Source organism: Xylocopa sonorina, chromosome 16, assembly GCF_050948175.1.
Source record: "Xylocopa sonorina isolate GNS202 chromosome 16, iyXylSono1_principal, whole genome shotgun sequence".
Classification (NCBI taxonomy): domain Eukaryota; kingdom Metazoa; phylum Arthropoda; class Insecta; order Hymenoptera; family Apidae; genus Xylocopa; species Xylocopa sonorina.
The window spans coordinates 2,778,710-2,803,891 of NC_135208.1; the positions used below are offsets into that span (position 1 = coordinate 2,778,710).

At 37.4% G+C, this 25,182-nt stretch overlaps 1 protein-coding gene across 1 annotated transcript; it reads left to right on the plus strand.

Moving 5' to 3' along the window:
* Window positions 1-791: 791 nt before the first annotated feature.
* On the plus strand, window positions 792-3,742 carry LOC143431068 (uncharacterized). Its single transcript, XM_076907574.1, has 2 exons — window positions 792-953; window positions 3,469-3,742. Exons 1-2 carry the CDS (start codon window positions 794-796, stop codon window positions 3,714-3,716), a joined length of 408 nt encoding a protein of 135 aa, XP_076763689.1. The 5' UTR covers window positions 792-793; the 3' UTR covers window positions 3,717-3,742.
* Window positions 3,743-25,182: the final 21,440 nt, after the last annotated feature.

Consider the following 25,182-nt stretch of genomic DNA (forward strand, 5'->3'; position numbering starts at 1 on the left):
CGTTTCGAGGTAAACGCGTCCTCAGCTTCCCTTTTGGAGTTAAACGCGTTCTTCAGCTTCCGTTTCGAGGTAAACGCGTCCTCAGCTTCCCTTTTGGAGTTAAGCGCATCCTTAGCTTCCGTTTTGGAGTTAAACGCGTTCCTCAGCTTCCGTTTCGAGGTAAACGCGTCCTCAGCTTCCGTTTTGGAGTTAAACGCGTCCTCAGCTTCCGTTTTGGAGTTAAACGCGTCCTCAGCTTCCGTTTTGGAGCTAAACGCGTCCTCAACATTGATGATAGCCGCGTTTCTTCGATTCTTTCTCTTTCTTCAGAGGCAGATTCTTTGCTGGAAATTTTTGTTTCTTAGTTGAGAGAGAAAGGAGGGTCCAAAGAGGAGAGTAAAAGCGATTACTCGTTAAGTACAGAATAAATTTTTTGATGTACAGAGTAAATTGAATAATTGTTTATGGTTTTGATCAAATTTATAGATAATTCAGTGGAATGATTAATGTACAGAGCATTGCAAACTAAATAATTGATAATTGTTAATAAAATGTAGATAATTCAATGGAATGATTAATGTACAGAATAAATAAAAAATTTAGATAATTCAATGGAATGATTAATGTACAGAATAAATAAAAAATTTAGATAATTCAGTGGAATGATTAATGCACAGAGCATTGCAAATTAAATAATTGGTAATTGTTGACGAAATTTTGATGATTTGTGGAGTAGTTTTTGAGAGTATTCAGTTCAAAATGAAGGTAATTTTTGAAGATACGGTTTTTGGGTGTCGTTTTTCCAGGTAAGAGCATGCTCTCGCGGAACAGGAAGGCGCGATTCGTGCCGTGCTTTGGTAGCGTCGAGGTCGTCGTGTGTTTGTGGGTCGCGTGTGCTGTTTTAACTCTGGTCGCATCTCAGCAGAAGTTTTACATCCAGGGTCGCTATGGTAAAAGACAGGAACCGCACGCAGGTGAGGAGATCCTTCTTTTCCGCCTAATTTTCATTTATCAAGCATTTATCAGCATGCAAATGTTGTGTATAGGTGTTGAACGCTTGGAATTCAATGTTGCTGGCGATTTTTAGGAGAATTTGCTGGAAGAAATAAGTGATTTTAATTGTCGAATGGAATTTTTGAAGTATAAGGTTTGCAAGAGCAAAATTTGTCCAGTGCAAGGTTTTTGAGAGTGGAAATTTTGTAGGTGCAAGCTTAAAAAATGTTAATTCTTCAAGTACAATCTTTGAGAACGTTAATTTTCCAAGTACAGGCTTTACAATGACAAATTTTCCAAGTGCAAACTTTGAAATCGCAAATTTTCCAAGTGCAAGCTTTAAAAGAGTTAATTTTCCAATTGCAAGCTTTAAAAGCGTTAATTTTCCAATTGCAAGCTTTGAGAACGTTAATTTTCCAAGTGCAGGCTTTACAATTGCAAATTTTCCAAGTTCAAGCTTTACAATCACAAATTTTTTGAGCCCAAGCTCTTTGAAATCTTAAATTTTCCAAGTGCAAACTTTGAAATCGCAAATTTTCCAAGTGCAAGCTTTAAAAGAGTTAATTTTCCAATTGCAAGCTTTAAAAGCGTTAATTTTCCAATTGCAAGCTTTGAAAGCGTTAGTTTTCTAAGCCCATGCTTTGCATTTGCAAATTTTCTAGGTGCAAACTTCCCAAATGTAAAGTTTTCTCAGTACAAGCTTTGTAATTACAAATTGTCCGAGCCCAAGCTTTGAAATCGCAAATTTCCCAAGTCCAAACTTTAAAATTAGAAATCTTTCAAATGCAAGCTTTGTAATTGCAAATTTTTAAATTGCAAGCTTTGAAATCACAAATTCTCTAATTGCAAGCTTTGCAATCACAAATTTTCCAAACCCAAGCTTTTTGAAATCTTAAATTTTCCAAGTGCAAACTTTGCAGTTGCATATTTTGCAAGACCAAGCTTTGAATTCTTAAATTTTCCAAACCCAAGCATTTTGAAATTGCAAATTTTCCAAGTCCAAGCTTTGAAATCACAAATTTTCCAAGTATAAGCTTTGTAATAAGATTTTCTAATTTCAAGCTTTGTAATCGCAAATTATCCAAATGCAAACATTAGCAAACCTGCATTTCGATCTCACAAATCCATTCGCTATTTTCATTAGAACGCAACAGCTCTCCAATTAATTGTCCTCTGGTTCGTATTTCTGCCTTTTACCACGGTTCACTCTAATCATTATGGTTCGAACAATTAGCCGTCGTCTTCAATTAGACGTTTCCGGTTCCCAGCCACTCGATATTTTCTCCGTTAACTCCAACCATCGCGAATGGAATTTTTTTGTTTTTTGCAGATTTTGTTTTCTGTACTTTATAAGTTCCACAGAGGCGTAGATTTAAACTTGTTTCTTCACATTTTCATGGACCATCTGACGAAAGTTTTTTTATGACAATAAAAAAGAAATGCTAGTTAATATTTTAATATTTTAGTACCCAATCTCAAGCTTTTATGAGTACTTAAACGCCATTGTAGGATTTTTTAAGTAAAAAAATTTACCTTAATTGTTTTGCTACTGTATTTCTGTCTTTTTTTTTTCTAAATTGCTGCTAAGTTTTCTGAATGTAAATTTTCCAAATATAAGCTTTACAAGCGTTAATTTTACAAGTGTGAGGTTTTCAAGCAACAATTTTTAAAGCATGTACTTTCTAAGTGCAAATTTTCCAAGTCCATAGTTTTGTAATCGCAGATTTTTCAATTGCAAGCTTTGCAATTGCAAATTTTTCCAAGTGCAACTTTTCCAAGTGCGTAGTTTTCTTAGTACAAGCTTTGAAATTGCAAATTTTCCAATTAATAGCTTTTCAATCGCTAATTTCTCCAAGTGCAACTTTTCCAAGTGCGTAATTTTCTTAGTACAAGCTTTGAAATTGCAAATTTTCCAATTAAAAGCTTTGCAGTCGCAAATTTTTCTGGGTGCAGCCTTTGCAAGCGTTAAGATTTCGTAATACAAGCTTCGTAGTTGCAAATTTTTCGATTGCAAGCTTTGCGATCGCATATTTTCCAATTTCAAGCTGATACCAGTATTATAATTCATCCAGTTTTGTTTCTTTTGTGTGCCACGATTCCTCCAGGACACCTCTACAGTCACAATTCTGGAGGACTCGTTCGATCACGGATTTAAAAATGCACCAAATCACATTTAATCCCACATTTTCTGCAAAACAACTATTTCTTCAAAAGTTGTATTTAAAAATCCACCAAAACACATTTCCACATTTTCTTCAAAACAATTACGAAATTGCAAATCTGGAGGACTCGTTCGTCAAAATCCACATTTTCTGTAAAACAACCCTCTGCTTTTATTTTCATCGAATCAATTAAATATTTTAATTTCATTCACATTGAATCAATAAATATTTTAATTTCACTCACATAAAATAAAATGAAGAGTAGTTTAGTGCCACAATTTCTCCAGGATAGCTCCAAAATCCGAAAACTGGATGCGTCGTTCGTCAATTGCAGATTCGTTCTTCATCTCCGGCGGCAGATACGGGCGAAGCGGAAGCAAATCGTTGCCAAAGTTGGTGGAGATCGTGCCAAGGGTCGACAGATACTATTGGGACAGTCGACACGGGAAACGCGTCCCTCAGGATTATCGGCCACTCTCCTCGGTGAACCGCTTCAGCGCGGTCCTCGACTTCATGGACCAAATCGACCTCGACCGTGAAAACGACGCCAGCAACGAGAACGATCTCGATCCTTTGTCTTAAATATCGTTTCGTTGGTGAGATTTCGATAATTTCCAGGGTTTTTAATCTATTTTGTCTCTGAAACAAGCATATTCGATGGTTGCACAAGTTCAAATTCTTTTGGGAGGTGGTATTTTTGATTGGTAAATTTGTGTTTGGAATTAAATGTGTTATTGGGGATGAATTTTTGAAATGGAAGCTTTGCAATTGCAAATTTTCTAAATTAAAGGATTGCAATTGCAAATTGTTTAAATTAAAGCATTGCAATTGCAATTTTTCTAAGTGAAAGCATTGTAATTGCAAATTTTCCAAGTGCAAGGTTTCTAGGCATTAATTTTCAATAAATCAAAATAAATCAAAGATTTGCAATCGCAAATTTTCCAAATTAAAGCATTGCAATTGCAAATTTTCCAAATTAAAGCATTGCAATTGCAAATTTTCCAAATTAAAGCATTGCACTTGTAATTATTCCAAGTGCAAACTTTGTAATTACAAATATTTCAAGTACAAGCATTTTAATTACAAACCTTCCAAGTTTAAAGCTTTACAATTATAAATTTTCCAAGTTTAAAGCTTTATAATTGCAAATTTTCTAAATCAAAGCTTCCCAATTATATAATTTTATAATTTTGAAGCTCTCTAAATGCAAATTTTCCAAGATTAAAGCATTCTAATTGCAAGTTTTTCATTCTTTAAGTTTTCTAATTGGAAACTTCCCAAATCAAAGCTTTTGAAATTACAAATTTTCCAAATGGAAGCTTTCTAAATTGCAAATTTTCCAAAAGTAAGTTTTCTAATTGTAAATATTCCAAATCCAAGCTTACCAATTACAAATTATCCAAATTTAAGCTTTCTAATTGCAAATTTTCCATATCAAAGTTTCCCAATTACAAATTTTTCAAGTTTAAAGCTTAATAATTGCCAATTTTCCAGGTTTGAGCTTTCTAATTGCAAATTTTCCAAGTACAAGTTTTGAAATCACAAATTTTCAAAGAAAGCAAAGAGCTAACTTGTGTAAAGCGCGCTAATTTCGTTCTCCAGAGACTTGTCTACAATAAAAGAGCAAGATTTAAATCGAAGCAACATAATAATTCGAAGTGATTAATTTTACCACTAAAAATTTCAAAGTTTCATGTTTGAAAATTGATACAAACGCAAAGAACAAACTCCAACTTTGTTTTTTCATCTCTGTGCATCAGTCAAGCTTCTCATAACTCACTAAGACACGCAGTTCCAACAAAACCATGCGATCATATCCATTCTCGAGACTTATAAAAAATACAAAGACTCTGAATATTAAATAAAGCTTCTCGCGAGGGGAGACTTCAACGCAGGGTCCTCAGTCACCGACTTTTATTAATAATAAACGAACCACCATCGTCTCTGCCCAAAAAAATGTTCACACGAACTTTGAAAAACACATTTGAGACTTCACGCGAATTTATGTCACTTTGAACTCTGTTTTTGGCTGGTCTAATTGAAGATATACCCTTGTGATAGAATTTTCAAACGCGCGACAATTGAATATGTGTGCCACAGAGACAAAGAGAACCTAATTTTCGTAATTGGGAAGCTTTGATTTGGAAAATTTGCAATTACAAAGCTTTAAACTTGGAAAATTTGCAATTTACAAAGCTTAAATTTGGAAAATTTACAATTAGAGAACTTGCACTTGAAAAATTTGCAAATGCAAAGCTTTGATTTAGAAGATTTGCAATTTACAAAGCTTCTACTTGGAAAATTTGTAATTGGAAAGCTTTTATTTGAAAAATTTGCAATTTACAAAGCTCCTATTTGGAAAATTTGCAATTAGAAAGCTTTGAACTTGGAAAATTTGCAATTTCAAAACTCTTATTAGGAAAATTTTCAATTAGAAAGCTTTAAACTTGGAAAATAAAGAGGAATTTCGTCAGTTTCTTTTCTTGGTCTTTGCAGACGCACCTACGAGGACTCATTGACCTCCTCTCGTGCGAACGAGACGAGATGAGAGAGAAGAGAGGACCGAGGAAGTATCGATTTTTTTTTCAAAAACTCCACCACGCTGATTCGTTGTTTTTAATCGACTTAAGAAAAGTGTATGAAGAAATATAAGCTTCAATTGACGCATCGTAGAACCCCTGGGGTGCTTCGAATTGATTCACCTGTTTCTCACTTCCTTTCTCCTAATTTACTTTACTTTTACAGGAATTTCTTTCAATTTTTAGTCGTCGTCCAAAGATACGAATTTTCTAAATACTTTGGCGCCCAATAAACCACACTTTGGACCACTAAATGTGGCAAAATCGTGCTTTAATCGACGAGAATGAAGCTAATTTTTATTGTAAATCACAATTTACAAATAATTTACAAATAAAAAAAATTTGCAACGTGAAGAAATCATTTTTCTATGTTTCCTTTAAAAAAATTTGATAACTTCAGATAAATTGAAGATTTTAAACTATTCAAATGCTTTTAAAATTCATACTTTGTAAGCATGCAGAGGATATTGTAATGTAGAACCATTAAAAATGATTTATAAATATTGTAGAGCCATTAAAAATGATTTATAAATATCGTAGAACCATTAAAAAGATTTATAAATATTGTAGAACCTTAATAAATCCAAATATCTTCATTAAATTCATAATCACAAGTCTACAGGTGGCTGCTTTTCAGAACAGTTCATAAAAAACTTGCTTAAATCTTTATTTTTCCTTCTGGATATTCTTAATAGCTTATATTTTATTTTTTAGTAAGAAGAAATTGCGAAAAATAATAAGAGAAGAGAAAAAAAACGCGTTGCTAAGTTAAATATGAAATTCCCTCGATCGGTAATGCAACGACCTACTTTAAAGTGAGGAGATTTTCGCGATCGATCATGCAGGGATCTAGTTTAAAGAGCAGAAATCTCTTAAATCGATTAATTAAGCTTTATGAAGGAGCTGAAGTGTTATTTGAAACGTTCTTGGCGACAATTGAGTAAAACAATGGCAGACGCAAGACATAAAGACCAAAGAGATGATAGTTTTAGTATATACGTTCAGTTTTTCCTTTTATTCTCCTTTATATTCGATTTTATTCGTGTTAAGTCATAGTCTGTAGTTTAAATTTGTTGTTTTTGGTCTTAATAAAGATTAGAAGGTTCAATTAAAAATATCCTTGCAATTTTAATAATTGTACTTAAGAAATTTGAAGGCAACTATTGCAATTTCTTCAATATTCTACTTCATATTCAATTTTCTTCATATTAAGTCATAGTTTGTAGTTTAAATTTATTGTCTTTGGTCTTAATAAAAATTAGAAGGTCCAATTAAAAATATTAATACTGTACATAAGAAAAATTCAAAGCCAAAAGAAGCAATAACTTCAGTATACATATTCACTATACATTTTTCTTATATATACTTCACTTCCTTATATCTTACTTCATATTGAGTTTCATTTACCACAAACCACAGTCTATAATATACTATTTATTTTTGCTGTCTTAAAAATATCATATTAGAAATGAATCAATCTATTTAATAAACTGGTTTCAATGCCAACAGATTTCACTGCTCATGTGACAAATTTTTATGATCAGACATAATGGTCACATTTATTCTATTTATTCTTTTAGTGTTAGTTCTTTATTATCTGAACTAAATTCATGTGTACATAGCAAGAGTTTTAGCATTAATTGCAAATTTTCCAAGTTTAAAGCTTCCTAATTGCAAATTTTCCAAATCAAAGCTCCCCAATTACAAATTTTCCAAGTTTAAAGCTTCGTAAATTGCAAATCTTCTAAATCAAAGCTTTAAATTTACAAACCTTCCAACTTCAAGCTTTATAATAGCAAATATTCCAACAGCAAGCTTTCTAATCTCAAATTTCTCCAGTGCAAGCTTTCCAATCACAAATTTTCCAAACAAAAACTTCCCAATTGCGAAAATTAGGTTTTACATTCCTGTAAAAACAAGATAAATTAGAATAAACAAAATGAGAAACCCGTGAATCAAATTGAGGCACTCTTACATTTCTTCATACGCTTTTCTTAAGTCCTAAGTCGATTGAAGACTTATTGGTCTCACAATTGCGACAGGAACGAACTACATAATCGCCTTTTTTCTCTCTGATCCCCAACGAATTGTATCTCAACGAGCAACGCTCGTTTAAAGGGACTCGTGGTAAGCGTCGCGTGTACTCCAGGTCGTTTAATTGTCCTGCTGATTCGCATGGAATCGCATTGGCATGGCCACTGGCAGTAACGATACTGTTATCGTCGTTTGGACGATCGCAGCGACGCCTACGTCTGCGAAACCAGAGAAGGAAATTAGAGTGGGACGATCGAATTCAGCGGCAATAAACGCGCAACGGGACGGAAAGCGATTCGAACTCGATATTTAATAGGAACGCGAAGAAAACTGGCGGCGATTAAACGGCTGGTACAGGAGAAATCTTTTAAAGCTGATCTGTCTGGGAACGATCGCTGAGTAATGTTAAATAAAAGGCTGGAGACGCCAGCGAAGGGGCGGAAGTGGAGGATGGGAAGTGGATGATGGAACTTTCAGACCGTCTGACCTAACGCTGACCGCCACTACTGCAACTCCTGCTTTGATTTGAAAAATTTGGAATTATAGAGCTAATTGGGTAGCTTTGATTTGGAAATTTGCAATTGGAGAGCTTAAAATTTGGAAAATTTGCAATTGCAAAGCTTCAAATTGGAAAGTTTGTAATTGGGAAGCTTTGACTTGGAAAATTTGCAATTAGAAAGCTTTAAACTTGGAAGATTTGTAATTGCAAAGCTTTGTTTTTGAAAATTTGCTATTAGGAAAGCTTTAAACTTAGAAAATTTCTAATTTCAAAGCTTTGTTTTGGAAAACTTGCAATTACAAGGCTCTAAACTTGCAAAACCTCTAATTGGGACGCTTTGATTTGGAAAATTTTCAATTATAAAGCATTAAACTCAGAAAATTTGCAATTACAAAACTTATTGTTGCCCATAACTCACAAATAATTTACAACTAAAAAAAATGTACAACGTGAAGAATCATTTTCCATATTCCTTTAAAAAAAAAATGGATAACTTCAGATAAACTGCAGATTCTAAAATACTCAAATGCTTCTAAAATTCATACTTTAAAACTATGCAGAAGATATTGTAATGTAGAACCATTAAAAATGATTTATAAATATCGTAGAACCTTAACAAATCCAAATATCTTCTCCAAATTCAAAATCACAAGTGTACAGTTTGCTGTCTTTCAGAACAGTCCACGAAAAACTTGCTCAAATCTTTATTTCTCCTTCTGAATATTTTTAATAGCTTATACTTTGCTTTTTAGTAGAGTTCGTTCGTGTCGCAATTCTAAGACCAATAAGTATTCGTGGCGTCGTCTGTTTGGTGCAGTCGAGGAGGACTGTCGATTAGAGGGCGCGGACAGAACGCGATTAAAAACGTGGACGCGTTCCATTCACTTTCGCCGATGAAAACGAATGAGAGCCAGTTCGAAAGCAACGAAAGTAAGATGCCTTCGAGGAGTGGAAGCGGCGACGTCTCGCGGGATGAAGAGGATACGAGGCGAGCCTAAGCGCGTGGAACACGTTTCGAGCGGGCAAATAGCCTGGGGTGGACTGGACCAGGTCAATCGAGACGATTTTCAAGGGAAACAATCGATTAGAAAGCAGTTAATATGCACGTGGAGGTAATGCAGCCTCTTTTGGGGCATTTAGAAGCATTTTTTCTAGATTTCTATGACTTTTGTGCTGTTTTTTAGGTTTCTATGGCTCTCTTCTACTGTAATTACCTATTTTATCGACTGTTTATGTTAGTAGAGAAGTTAGAGGCTGGAAACTTTAATTTTCTGATGGGTTAAGAGAGGAATTTGAGGCGTTTTAAGTAACTCACCTTAATTAATGATGTTAGTAGGTAATGCAGTCTCTTTTTGGGCAGTTGGAGGCATTTTTGTAGTTTCTGCTCTCTTCTTTGGAAGTTGTTTCTTCTTCTATCCTCTGGAATAACAAAAAATTTACTGCAGCCGCAATGGAGATTAATTCATAGGAATTTAATTTACCTTCTGCTCTCTTCTTCTGAATTTGTTTCTTCTTTTATCCTTTTGGATAATAAAAAGTTTACTGCAGCCACAGAAGTAGAATAATTTACAGAAATTTCATCTTCTTGTTCTTTTTTCTTCTTTTGAATTTATTTCTTCATTTATCCTCTTAAATAACAAAAAATTTACTGCAGTAACAATGGAGATTAATTCACAGAAATTTAATTTACCTTCTGCACTCTTCTTCTTCTGAATTTGTTTCTTCTTCTATCCTTTTGAATAATGAAAAATTTGCTGTAGCCGCAAAGGAGAATAGTTTACAGAAATTTCATCTTCTTGTTCTTCTTTCTTGTTTTGAATTTACTTCTTTTTCTATCCTCTTGAATAAAAAAAAGTTTACTGCAGTCACAAAGAAATTTCATCTTCCTTTTCTCCTTTTTTATTTTAAATTTGTTTCTTCATCAATCCTCTTGAATAATAAACAGTTTACTGAAGCTACAAAGAAGAACAGTTTACAGAAATTTCATCTGCTTCTTCTTCTTCTTCTCCTCTCTTCTTTTGAATTTATTTCTTCATTTATCCACTTGAATAACAAAAAGTTAACTGCAACAACAGAAGAGGATAATTCACAGAACTTGCGGCTAATTTCTGTTACATAAAATCAGAAGAATACTGTTCTTAATTACTTAAAGGAATTAGAAGAACAGAGGCCTTCGAATCGTTTACCAGGTAATTCTCACCTTGCGCTTGAAAGTAGACGTCTTCATTCTCTTTAAACGTCGGATAAATTTCTCTCTCGGTGCTCTACCGGGTTGCGTAACTATTTTCAAACCCTGTTCACGATGTTTAGTAGCGATTTGCAAAATAACCGCGTCCATCCAGAGAATTTACGTGTATAATTTATGCTCGAAGAAAGCGACACGGCTCGACAAGATTCGAGTATTGCGAGATTAGAGAAAGAGGATAGACGGAAGCAGCTGCTGTAATTAATGCATTTTATAGTTCCAGTGTGTTAATTCGAAGAAACGTATCGTTTAAATGAATTACTAAAATTATTGCTGGCTACTACAACAAATATAATTCATTATCAAGTGTTCAGTACTTGTTATTGAATATTTTAAAATAATACTTTATCCAGAAATTAGTGAATAAAGTATTAATTTGAAGAAATATATGGTTTAAATAAATTACTAAAATTATTGCTGGCTACTACAACAAGTATGATTCATTATCAGAAATACTGAAGTGTTCAGTATTTGTTCTTAGATTTTTTTAAATAACATTTTATCTAAAAATGTGTGAATAAAGTATTGCAAAATTTTCTACAACGTTATTAACACTGGAACTATCAAAATGTGCAATTTACAATCTCAATTTTCTTTTGTATTACAAATTTCTATAATATTTTCTTAGCTATAGATATTATTGTATGTTATTTTATTAGTACAATTACTATATTTTATATTTCCAGTGTTAATTAAAAAAAAACATTTGGTTTAAATCAATTACAAAGTTATTGCTGGCTACTATAACAAGTAAAATTCATTATCACGTGTTCAGTACTTGTTCTCAGACTTTTCTAAACAACATTTTGTCCAAAAATGTGTGAATAAAGCCTAGAAAAATTTTCTACAAACAGATTTCAGCATTATTAACACTGGAACTATTAAAATGGGCAATTTACAATTTCAATTTCGTTTTGAATTGCAAACTTCTTAGGTATAGATATTAATCTATGTTATTTTCTTAGCATAATTATTATACTTTATATTTCCAGTGTTTAATAATGTAAGAAAGGTATAATTTACATAAATTACAATTATAAAGTTCTTTAAAGTAGTTGACTGCAAATATCGCTGTAATCCACTTAGAATTAATCATCACGAAGGGCAGACGAATTTTTCATCGACTAATTGCGAGAGTTGCAGAGAGCGACGCGAGCGGATTATTCCTATTTGGGGCCTACTTTTCGACCCAGAGGAGAAAGTAAGAGGAGCACCAAAGAGAGGAGTAATGGCGTTCGCGTGCTTGAGAAAGTAAAGTCTCGTTTACACGTAAGAGCCTCAGCAAGTGTGTTTTTACGTACACTCGCGCATTACGCTGAAATAGGCTCGCGATTACCACATTTTAATTTTCCTCTGATTTCTGGGCCGCGAAAGAAACAACTGCCATTGCTTCCTCTTTTTCTTACCCCAAATGCGAGAACAACGAACGTTTAACCGCAATTCTTTCGTCGAACAGCTAATTACAACGAGATGAGTTTCTTCGAACGCAATAAAATTAGTAGAACTACGTACACTTCGTTAAGAACAGAGCAACGAGGCGGTGAAAGAGGTTACAGCGACTCGAAGATACTCGAAACGAAGAAATAAGCAGCGAGTAGAAAGGCTCTCGCTAAAACAACGCCTCAGCCAAGTCGTTTGGGTCGTGTTCGTCGAATTAATTCCGCGTGCGTCGATGCAAATCGAATTATTACTGCAACAGCGACATATTCGACTGGTTAGTGACATCATTCCATTCTTTTCGTGATGTCAGCTCAAACGTGACGTTCATAACGCTTCTACAATATAAAATTCCTAAGTTTAATATCAGTAATCATCTTCTAGTTGATAGGAAAGAGATTGCTGCGCGTTTACCTTGAAAAATTGAAGATTTCTTTTGAAAAAACGCACCACGTTGGACTTAAGTTTCAACTCCTGTAAGAGTGTCGCGCGCATGCGCAGTTGGGAAGCTGCGCACGACGCTGCGAGCCAGAGACTGCATTGTTGCTCGCGCAGTACCGACTCAGACGCGTTGAGGGAAGGTACTTTTCCTCTTACAACATAAAAAAAGGCTAAAATAGCTTACAATCTTCATCCAAAGGTCTATGAAAAGATTATTAACCCTTTTATGATGAATATAAACGAATAGAATAAGCTTGAACCATATAAATTTAATTTGAACGAAGTAAAACAATGTTTTGTCTCGTTCTTTTAGGATTTGGTCAAGTTTCTGACTGAATTCTCATCGATAACGTGTTTGTTTCAATTTGAAGCGATGATTAAATAGGTTTTCTGTAGCAACACGCTCACTAATTTTCGTCAGGGATCGCTAAACATTTCTCTACGATTTTCGTACAATTTGTCGTGCTTGTTTGCCACGAACAAACGCTCGTTATTTTCGTTGGGATCGATACGCAACGCGCAACACCCACAGGATGGAATATTGCCAAAACAGCGTTAAGAAATCGCGTGGCAACCTCGTTAACGCCGCTTTCCTTAAAACGATAACTGTGCGCACGGGGGGATTGCGTATTTATAGCCTGCACGCGGTTTGAATCGGTTTAAATGACCGATGCCGCGCTGTTTTGAACCGAGATATCAATTCACGCTTCGTGGTGGACTTTGCAGCAGTTAACCACCAGCAATTACGACAGGATTGTGCGTCTTCCATCGAATTTACAAGCACGTGAATGTTTCGTTACCACCCTCGACCCTTGAATATGCAAATCATCGATTTTGCGAGGATTAATCTCGCTCACTCGCCTTCTGACGAGTGTATTTCGTTTGTCGTGAAGCCTCGACGCGTTGAAAACCATCAGTCGAGCTTGAACCAGCTTACAATGTTGCTTTTCCTCTTTTTCTGTTTTAAATTGTGGTTGTTCAGTTCACAGATTTTGTGCATATCGTCGATTAATCTCGCTCACTCGCCTTCTGACGAGTGTATTTCGTTTGTCGCGAAGCCTCGACGCGTTGAAAATCATCAGTCGAGCTTGAAGCAACTTAACAATCTTTCTTTTCTTCTTTTTTGTTTTAAATTGTGGTTGTTCAGTTCATAGATTTTGTGCAAATCGTCAATTAATCTCGCTCACTCACCTTCTGACGAGTGTATTTCGTTTGTCGTGAGGCCTCGACGCGTTAAAAATCACCAGTCGAGCTTGAATCAACTTAACAATGTTGCTTTTCTTCTTTTTCTGCTTTAAATTGTGGTTGTTCAGTCCACAGATTTTGTTTCCAGAGTCTGGACTCGGTTAAAACCGTTCGCCTACTTATCCGCGGATTTTATCCGACGTGTGGTGCGAAGTGAATATCGGACTTTCCAGTTCACGGAGAAAGTTATGCTCTAACGACTCCGCGCGGTACGCCGCAGACTCGTCTAGATAAATAAAAGGTGTACCCCGATGAACCAGCGAGCGTTACTTCTCTACCAGCATTGACCCAGTTTTTCCACCCTTGATGCAATTCGCTGCAAGCTGCATTCGATCGAACACGCTCGATCTTGATCCTTTGCGTTCAGACATTCAGACATTCTCGTTAAGACGAATCCACTGATGAAGACAGCTCTCAAAGCATCTAAGTTTTTATATTGTAAAATTCATTTCAGGCTGTAATAAGCATCCTGAAGCCCTGAAAAGCATTAAGGATTATACGAATATGTATACATTGTACACTACTTATGGTAATTAATAAACTTATACTCGATACGATGGAGACACCTTTCAAGCATTTAGGTTTTTGTATTGTAAAATTTATTTCAGGCTATAATAAGCTTCCTCAAGCCCTGAAAAGCATTAAGAATTTTATACAATGCAAGCTGCATTCGATCGAACATACTCGATCCTGATCCTTTGAATTTGAATATTCTCTTTAAAAGGACCATTCGTGGAGGCATCCATCAAGCATTTAGGTTTTTGTATTGTAAAATTCATTTCAGACTGTAATAAGCATCTTCAAGCTCTGAAAATCATTAAAAATTATACAAATATATGTACACTACTTATGGTAATTAATAAACTCAAATTATAAGTTGCATTCTTGGAGTTGAAGCTTGCATTGCTGCTCTGCAATCAGCTGGGTTAAGATTCAATCCTCGTGACACAAGGGTTGTGATGGCTGACCAACTTGTATTAGCGTTTTTTCATCTTGTTAGTCTCATAATTGTCAACTTTCCAAAGTACAGCAATTTTGTATGACGCGATTAATCATTTGAGAGTGTTTGGAAATTGAAAAAAGTAGAAAAAGAAGTCTTCTTCGTAATCCCAGTGTGGTGGGGATCAGAATACACCCACAGTAGCCCCTGCTTGTCGTAAGAGGCGACTAATAGGGGGAAGAAAAGCAATTAGAAAAGTCCAAAATTGAAGAAAAAGGTTGTTTCTCGAAAGAAATTCGATTACTTATTCGTCCATTCTGTGGCAACGTCAACAGCAACCTTAATTTGAGAACAGGCGAGTGGTTGCAAACGATTGTTCCGCCGAACTTGTCGTTTTCCATTCAACAAACCAGGAACAATGGCGCAAAACTGAGACACGACTGGTATAAATTTCACGCTTGTAACCACCATCAGAGAAATATTCAAGTCGCCTACCAGAATCTGAGGAACAATCGCAATTCTCACCAGCAGACCCAATTCTGGAGACACAGAAATCGTCTGTGACCATCGCTGGGAGGGCAAAAATGAGAGATACTTGCGATATTGTAGGCTAAAATTGATATTAATCTGTAATAAAAGGAGGCAAACTTTCCGTAGCAATTCCAGGAAGAGACAAAACAGTCTCGTACGTGTGAAGAAGAAACCTTCCATGACGAAATAAGGCACGAGAAGGAATATTGTCGTAGGCACGGCTAAGAATTTCAGCTAGAGACGCTTTCGCCTGTTCGTCACCTTTCGAACAGCGTCACCTAAATCCCCGACTTCCGTTCCGTGAAACGCTCTTACTTTCTTCATCGATAGCCTGCCTCGTAACACGTTGTCGCGCAATCCATTCGTCTGTGTGGCACTGCTCTTGCGATCAGAAACTGGGTTCTTTCGTGTTATTAAAAGACTCTTCGTAGACACCAGCATAACTAAATAAATATCCCTGTAACAGTAAAAAATATGTACATTGTTGTAAATACTTAAGAGAAACGTCGAATATCTTGCGATCAATCACGTTAAGTTTCTCAATAGCCAGGATATGAATTAAGATGAGTATTTGGATCATATAATTGGCTATCGAGTGTGTAGAACTTTCAAATGGTGCAATTTGAATTAAATGAAAGTGTTTCGAAGCTTGTAAAATAAAATTTCTTTACTTTTCGTGGTTTATCTTTCTAAAATGGACTTGTAGAGTGCAAAATCAGCTTCTCAAATCAGAAATTGAGAATGCATTTAGTTAGAAGTCTTGTAAGCATCGAGATATCGTGTAGACACCAGCGTACCCCACATAAAGAACGCAACATCAGTGTATAAGTATCCCTGTAACAGTAAAAAATATGTACATTGTAAATACTTAAGAGAAACATTCACATATCTTGCGATCTATGAAGTTAAGATTCAGTAGCCAGGGTATAAATTAAGTTAGCGTTTTTTTTGTTTCATTTGGATCATGTAGTTGGCTATCCAGTATTGTAGAACTTTCAAATGCTGCATTTGAATTAAATGAAAGTGTTCGAAGTTTGTAAAATAAAATTCCTTTAGCTTCTAGAGTTTAAAGATTGGGTTTTTATCTATCCAAAATGAACTTGTAGAGTGTAAAATCAACTTCTCGAAATTGGGAATGCATTTAGTAGAAGCCTTATTGTAAGTATCGAGATTGTAGACACCAACATACCCCAGATAAAGTACACAACATCAGTGTACAAGTATCTCTGGAACAATGAAAAATATGTACATTGTAAATACTTGAGAGAAACGTCGAATATCTTGCGATCATCGAAGTTATAAGTTTCAATAGCCAGGATATGAATTAAGATGGGTGATCGTTTAGTATTAGCATTTTTTCTGCCCTATTTGCATCTCATATAATTGGCTATCGAGTGTGTAGAACTTTCAAATGGTTTCATTTGAACAAATGAAAGTGTTTCGAAGCTTTGTAAAATAAAATTCCTCTAGCCAGTAAAGTCTCTGAAGATTTGGCTTTGTCTTTCCAACATGGACTTGTAGAGTGCAAAATCAGCTTCTCGAAATTGAAAATGCATTTAGTAGTAGAAGCCTCGTAAGTATCGAAATCGTAGATACCAACTGAAGCACACAATATGAGTGTATCTCTGGAACAATAAAAAATGAAACATCAAATATCTTGCGAGCAACGAAGTTAAGATTCTCAACAGCCAGAGTATAAATTAAGATGTGTAACCTTTTAGTGATAGATCGAATGCGTAGAACTTCTCAAATGGTGCATTTAAATAAATGAAAGTGTTCGAAATTTGTGAAAATAAAATTCCTTTAGCCTTAAGAGTACAATTTGGGTTTGAACTTGTAAACTATAAAATCACAGCATTCTCGAGATTGAAAATCGATTTAGTAGAAGCCTTGTAAAGTATCGAGATGGATGGAAGATCGTGAGAAAACTGGTCCGTGAATAATGCACGGATTTACAGGCTTTAGTCTCGACGAAGGTAGTCCTCTCTTAAAGCAGAGGCGCACTCAAGAAGAAAGTTTGAATAATTATTTGTCGCGCGGGTGGAAAGTTTCTCGTTAAATTGACAACGGCGTAGATAAACGACGCGTGAGAGGAGCCATTAAATGACCCAATCTTCCAGCCTCGCGGACTCCTCTGCTCCACGACGGACCACTTCAATTTTCTGACGCCACGCAGAGAACTTCCGGCCACGGAACTTATGGCCAATCGCCTCTACTCCCGCGCAGACCAGAACTTTCGATCGTAAACTTTGCGAAGATTCCATCAAACGCATCATTTTGCTGCTATTTTTCAACTGACTATACAGAAAACTCACGATTTGAGGCGACTGTGATTGATAAAAGTCGATCCAAGACGAAAATTGGAACTTTTGTCAACCCTTTTCTCGATCATTAATTTTTTAGAATTATTTTTCTTCAATAATTAGTTGCATTTTGATTTTTATTAAGAAATTTAGTTGGTTAAAATGGCAACATTAGAGAGTATTTCACTGAAGAAAAGCTGAGTCTATTAGTAATTACTATTCACCATAAATCAAGCAAATTTACTGTGCTTAAGCGACAGATGAAAGTAGACTAAAAACGTAGAAAAATGGAGAAGAAAATGACGCTTTACTCTCGCGAGAATTATAAGTGAATTAATCGATAATTAATGAAACGTTGACTGAATAAAAATTCTACTACTAAAGAAACATATTTTCAACGCGAAAGAATTTTTATTTTTACTTTCAAAAGCGATTGCAGGCTCATTTTGCCTTCCAGGAACAGTTTTTCGAATCGTCTGCGATAAGAACGCGTTTCCTGTCTCGACGACGATTTTACACGGTTCGTAGCCAAGTCTGGGCAATTAACGACGATCGTTAAAACGCACTGAGCAAGAGAAAACTGCGAGGACAATGTTCGAACAGCGATTGAAAACCTGGAGGATGCTTTGATCAAAGAAATCGAGCTTCATTCTCTCGCTTAATCGAACCTGAATACTTTTAACTCCAGCGAAGCAAAGTCGTGGACAATGGTTTGGCTCTTAAGTCGTGGAATTCTTCAGTTTCGTCATCGAACCGCGAGGTCAGGGCTCGTTTACTTAAAGATCGATCCTCGAGCGTGATTTTTGCTCACGTAACATCCTTCTGTAAATGTTTTAGCACGCGTAACATCGTTGGAACGTTCGCATCCGTTTTGGTGATGTACTCACTGAAGAATTCGATCATTCTGGATCACTTGGATTGTCATTGGCTTCTACGAATGGCAGCAAAAAGGGGTATTTCTGATGTATTCTTGAACTAGACGAGGAACGATGAATTCCTTTTGTATTTCATCACTGTGTTCTTCCAGTGCTTCACTTCAGTGGAAATCAAAAGTCTGTGGAATCATTAAAGAAGCTTTATTAATCTTTTGCACCTCTTTACCAAGTTTTCTTTGATATCAGGAGATAAAGAGAAGAAACAAATGTAGTTTGAGAGTTGTATTAATCCTTTGCACTCCTTCATCAAGTTTCCTTTGACTTTTATATTTCAGCACTGTCTTCTTTCAGTGCTTCACTTCCAGTGCAAAAGTCTGTGGATCCATTAAAGGAGCTGTATTAATCCTTTGCACCTTTTCATCAAGTTTTCTTTGATATGAGGAGATAAAGAGAAGGAACAAATGTAGTTTGAGAGCTGTATTAATCTTTTGCACCCCTTCATCAAGTTTCCATTAACATCAAGAAGAGAAAAAGAAGAAACAAATATAGTTTGAGAGCTGTATTACAAGTAGCAGTCCATGAACTGTTTCCTGAAGTAAATCTCGAGCAAACTAGAGAATTGTTAAGTGCAAAGAGGGTTCAAATTACAAGTAGCAGTCCATGAACCATTCCTTGAAGTAAATCCAAAGCGAAGTAGAGAATTGTTAAGTGCAAAAAGGGTTCAAGTTACAAGAAGCAGTCCACGAAACAGTCCCTTCAGTAAATCTCAAGCAAACTAGAGAATTATTAATTACAAAAAGTGTTCCAAGTGATCCAAGACCTCTTACAATCTCTTACATAACAAAATCCTTGGCGTAAGTCGCGGAAAATACAGCAGGACCCTTGACGAGTCATCATCGTGACGCAAAGTCGATGAAGAGGACCGAAGGTCGGTATCTCTTCAGAATCGCCACGATTTTCCCGTTCGAAGAAGCAGAGAGAACGCCACACGGGGCAGCTGGCGCTCGCAGGCCTGGTGGGGGCCACGCGAGAGAGTTTTACCAACCGAAATGAAACTACTCGTCGGAGAAAGTGAGAGCCGACGGTGGGCAACGACGGGCAGGCGACCAGGGCTCCTCGAGACGAGAGGATAGACATGGTGCAGGCCCTCCATCGCGTGGATCCTCCTCGTTCTACGGAAGGGTCCTCTGGCTGATCGACTCAGGAGCCCAACAAGTCGAGGACACCCAGTCCAGGACCTCGCGAACGCCTCTGCGAGCCTGAAACCGCGTCCAGGACCTCGCGAACGCCTCTGCCAGCCTGAAACCGCGTGCAGAACGGTGAATCGTCGATGCAACGAGGGGTGAACACAGTGTAAGGTCGGACAAACTCGCGCCAGGACCATGAAACGGGTTTTCTGTGGCTGTGATGGAATGTTGGGAACGCTGTTCGACTCGATGGAGTAATCGCGACGACGAGTATCTCAGTGCAGGCGTAAGACAGCTCGTGCTCGTTGTGTTATGGTGGTGAGGACTTGTGCTCGAGGGTGACGTAGCACGAGAAAGAAGGAGCCTGGAACGAAGAGAATTGGATTCAGTCGCCAGCGACGAATTGGTAAGCGATATTGGCACGTTTTCGCGCGACTGTATCGAACGTCGAGCGATGGTAGCGGCTGGAAAAATCGAGTGAAAGTGAGAGGACCTGGATCAGCTTTTGAAAGAAAGCCTATCGAAACCTGTCCAGTGATTTCGATGCGTGACTGAAGCCAGCTATTGCTCGCTGGCAACAAATCGCTGGCCTTTACTCTGCAACCTTCACCGTGATTCAGGTTTCCATGAATGGCGAATTAGTGAATGAGGGCGTTCTCCGTTTGTTTGGTCGATTTCCATCAGCATTTCTCGACAAGTTGTATAATAACGTTCTCATGAATTAAAGTAACTGCTTTGGTGAGTTTCTTTGCGACTGTCGTGGGTCTTAATTCGTTTAATTATGGTCTGAAAGCTTTGGTGAGTTTCTTTAATGCATTGTGACTGTCGAAGGGTCTCATAATTCGTTTAATTATGGTCTGAAAGCTTTGGTGAGTTTCTTTAATGCATTGTGACTGTCGAAGGGTCTCATAATTCGTTTAATTATGGTCTGAAAGCTTTGGTGAGTTTCTTTAATGCATTGTGACTGTCGAAGGGTCTCATAATTCGTTTAATTATGGTCTGAAAGCTTTGGTGAGTTTCTTTAATGCATTGTGACTGTTGAAGTGTCTCATAATTCGTTTAATTATGGCCTGAAGAGGGTCCAAAAGGGAAAAAGTGAGATCTGGCTAATGGCTAATCGAAACGTTCAACTTTCCGTGCTCGTAGCCAGTGAAAGTACTTCCGTTCCTGTCCAAAACGGGACGAGCATTAAGGATACACGCCTCGGTACCGTTCTTCCGATTGCCTAATCACCGCTCCTCTGTTTATGTAACGTCGTTCGATAGAAGTTCGAAGAGAAACGGTGTCGTCCAACGAGCGATCCTTTTCTCTCGTCTACGTGGAATTATTGTTATTGTCCACAGTTTGTTGAGCCCCTTAATGACACCACTGAGAGGGCTTTCCATCTATAACCGACAGATGTCGAGGCATTAATTAATGCTTGCTGAAACTGCTGCACAAGTTGCTCGTGTTCTGCAAAGGAAGAACCTAAAATTAGTTGAAAGACATTTTCAAAACACTTTTTAAAGTAGTTAATACATTACTTTAAAGTGCTATTCACACCAAAATGGTCACCAACTTTGCTGATCACAAGATTGCTAAAGAAAACATGATAGTTACTATGTAAAATCGATTTTAATGCCTTGCTCGTGGTCTGCAAAGCAAAAACCCAAAATTAGTTGAAAGACATCTTCAAAACACTTTTTAAAGTAGTTCATACATTATTTGAAAGTGCTATCTACACCAAGACCTTGCTGATCACAAGATTGCTAACGAAAATGTCGAGGCATTAATTAATGCTTGTAGTTGCACGAGTTCTGTAAAGCAAAAACCTAAAATTAGCTGCAAGACATGTTCAAAACACTTTTAAAAGTAGTTAATACATCACTTGAAAGTGCTATCCACACCAAAATGACTACCAACCTTGCTGATCACAAGATTGCTAATGAAAACATGATATTTACTGTGTAAAATCGATTTTAATGCATTGCTCGTGTTCTGCAAAGAAAAAACCCAAAATTAGCTGCAAGACATCTTCAAAACACTCTTTAAAGTAGTTAATACATTACTTTAAAGTGTTATCCACACCAAGACAGTCATCAACCTTGCTAATCACAAGATTGCTAATGAAAACATGATAGTTGCTATGTAAAATCGATTTCAATGCATTGCTCGTGTTCTGCAAAGGAAAAACCCAAAATTAGTTGAAAGATATCTTCATTTTCACTTTCAAAACACTTTTAAAGGTAGTTAATACATTACTTGAAAGTGCTACGATCACCAAATTCGCTGATCACAAGATTGCTAACGAAAACAAGACAGTTACAATGTAAAATCGATTTCAATGAATTCCATTTGGTGTCTAATTAAAAAACCAGCCAGTTTATCGCTATTATACGGCACTCGTCTCGTTCAGCTTTCCGTGAAGGTGTGTACCAACGATTCATGAATATTCAGAAACGACTCGCCTGTTATCCGACACACTTTTTCTCTATTTTCATGGAGCCACTGCTGGGATTACGCTGTTTATGCGCGAATTAATTTCTCCTAGAAAGTAACAATGCAGATCGTTCCTCGCTCGACCGCTATCGAGATCGTTTCTACGTCCAAGAAGAACTTTGGTCCCCAAAAATCGTTCACAATCGCATACTCCTCCTAAAAACAAAAACCAATACCTTAGAAATTCCACTTTTTTACTGAAATCTGTCGTTTCTTCTCTGTTTTCCCTCGTTGGTAGCTCTCCAGAGCATTCTTCACGGTTTTTAAAAAAGAAAGCGGCCACATATAAATGCAGGTTCATTCACAATCGCATACTCTTCCTAAAAAACAACCAATACCTTAGAAAATCCACTTTTTTACAGAAATTTGTCATTTCTTCTCTGTTTTTCCTGGTTGGTGGTTCTCCAGAGCATCCTCCACGGTTTTTAAGAAAGAAAGTGGCCACGTATAAACGCAGATCCGTTCACAATCGCATACTCTTCCTAAAAAAAACTCAAAACCTTAGAAATTCCATTTTCTTACTCAAATCTATCGTTTCTTCTCTGTTTTTCCTTATTGGAGGCTCTCGTCGACGACCACAGAGCATTCTCCACGGTTTTTAAAAAAGAAAGCGGCCACATGTAAATGCAGGTTCATTCACAATCGCATACTCTTCCTAAAAAACAACCAAAACCTTAAAAATCCAACTTTCTTACTAAAATCTGTCGTTTCTTCTCGGTTCTTCCTCGTTGATGGCTCTCCAGAGCATCCTCCACAGTTTTTAAGAAAGAAAGTGGCCACGTATAAACGCAGATGCGTTCACAATCGCATACTCTTCCTAAAAAAAACTCAAAACCTTAGAAATTCCATTTTCTTACTCAAATCTATCGTTTCTTCTCTGTTTTTCCTTATTGGAGGCTTTCGTCGACGACCACAGAGCATTCTCCACGGTTTTTAAAAAAGAAAGCGGCCACATGTAAATGCAGGTTCATTCACAATCGCATACTCTTCCTAAAAAACAACCAAGACCTTAAAAATCCAACTTTCTTACTAAAATCTGTCGTTTCTTTTCTGTTCTTCCTCGTGAGAGGCTCTCGTCGACGACCACAGAGCATCCTCCACAGTTTTTAAAAAAGAAAGCTGCCACATACAAGCCAGAATCGAACTCCTCGAAGAAGGGGGGGGGGGGGCGCAGGAGGCGCTGCTCTGGCGAATAAGACAAAAATTTCGTTACACAATGGAAAGTGTTCGTGACGAGGGGGGCATCTAGCGAACTAGACCGCGAAGAAGCGTAGCTCTTTCAAGGCCACGAAGAAAGAGCAGAAGCTGTGACGGTCAGATTTCTTCGAACCGGTTCCCGTCGAAAGGTGGTACGCGTGTCCACGGTTTAAAGGGCCAATCAGGCGCTGAGCGGCTCCGTCGAGGAGGTTCTCGTCGATCCTCGTTCCCAGGTAGAGGACACCCGTTATACTTCTCGCTTTTTGCTCTCGCAGCTTTCTTCAGGACCGACTGGACCGTTGAATTAACCCGTTGGGCCCCTCGTTAACGTTTACAGCCCGTTTTGCGGAAATTGCCGTGCCATTAGCGGTTGTTCCAGAGTAAACAACCGTTTTGCCTCGATTTTTCTCGCAGTTGTCTATCAATTTCCATTCTGAGAGGCTTTGGACGCGTTCTGGGCTGCGTAAGAGCGAACTGGAGCTGAAAAATCCGTCGAAGCGTGGGCGCGTCCTCGATCGAAGTGAAACCTTTTTGGTGGCGGCTCGAGCTTCGAGGACGAAAACAAAATTTCACGAACGCGCCATCTTATTTTGGCTTTTCCTTCGTTCGCTTTCGGCGAAAGTAAACGGCGCCTCGCAGAGAAAGTAATGGATCGGTTGGACTTAATGTCGGTTCACACGGAATTCGGACGTCCCTGCGTGGCGCCAATCGACTGGCACGGGACAGCACCGCGGCTGAAGAGAGGAGAGGAGAAGAAGAAGGCGTGGGACACACGCGTGCGAGAGAACCACGTGGCTTTCACGGAACAGCTGGGAAACGAAGCGACGATTATGCGTGTGTTGCCTCCTCGTACGCGAGAGAAGAAACTCGCCGCACTTTCGACGATCACCAGCCTGCTGGAGTAGTCATAGGAAGGTGAAAGTTCGCCGGTTGTAGATCGTCTTTCATCCTCGTTTCTTCGCATTTTTCGCGGCTGCCCACTTTTCCTGCGATCGAGCTCGTGGGCCACGATTCGAGGGGTCTTCTTGGCTTTCCTCTTGCTGTTGGAACTGCAAAATGTTCAAATGGCGTTGATGGAGATTTGGAGAGTTGAATTTTGCAGGTGCAACTATAGTTTGTTGATGTTGGCAATCTCTGCAGCTGCGATTCGAGAGGTCTTCTTCGTGATCTTCTTTGCTTTTCTTTTGCTGTTGGTACTTTGTTGAAATGTTGATATTTATTTGGCGAGTTGAATTTTGCAGGTGCAACTATGGTTGTTGATGTTAAAAATGTTTGCAGCTGCGATTCGAGAGGTCTTCTTTGCATTTCTGTTGCTGTTGGTACTCTAAAAAGTTTAAATGACGTTGATGTTTATTTGGCGAGTTGAATTTTGAATTTTGCGGATGCAACTATGATTGTTGATGTTAACAATGTTTGCAGCTGCGATTCGAGAAGTCTTCTTCGTAGTCTTCTTTGCTTTTCTCTTGTTGTTGGAACTGTAAAAAGTTTGAATGGCGTTGATGTTTATTTGGTGAGTTGAATTTTCAATTTTGCTGGTGCAACTATGGCTTTTGATGTTAACAATGTTTGCAGTCTTCGTAGTCATTTCCTCTTGATGGTCTTCTTTGTTTTTCTCTTACTGTTGGTACTCTAAAATGTTTAAATGGCGTTGTTTATTTGGAGAGTTGAATTTTGCAGGTGCAGCTATGGTTATTGATGTTAACAATGTTTGCAACTGACTTTTTCTGCGATAGAGTTTGTGGAGCACAATTTGAGAGGTCTTCTTCGTGGTCTTCTTTGCTTTTCTCTTGCTGTTGGAACTGTAAGAAGTTTAAACAGCGTTGATGTTTATTTGGCAAGTTGAATTTTGCAGTTGTAACTATGGCTGTTGATGTTGACAATGTTCAATTGATGAAAGAGGTTGATTAGGAATTAATTGTGGAAGTTATGAGTTAGAACTTAATTGTGAGACTTATTATGAATTAAAGGACAGAAAAGCTGGAACCCAATTGTAGAAGTTAAGAATTAAAAGATAGAGAAGCTGGAACTTAATTGTAGAACTTACGAATTAAACGATA

Bases quoted from the DNA above. Each gene is read 5' to 3' on its own strand.
- LOC143431068 (XM_076907574.1), top strand. From the start codon at position 794: ATGCTCTCGCGGAACAGGAAGGCGCGATTCGTGCCGTGCTTTGGTAGC. The intron at 954-3,468 runs GTGAGGAGATCC...CGTCAATTGCAG, and splicing joins AAGACAGGAACCGCACGCAG to ATTCGTTCTTCATCTCCGGC.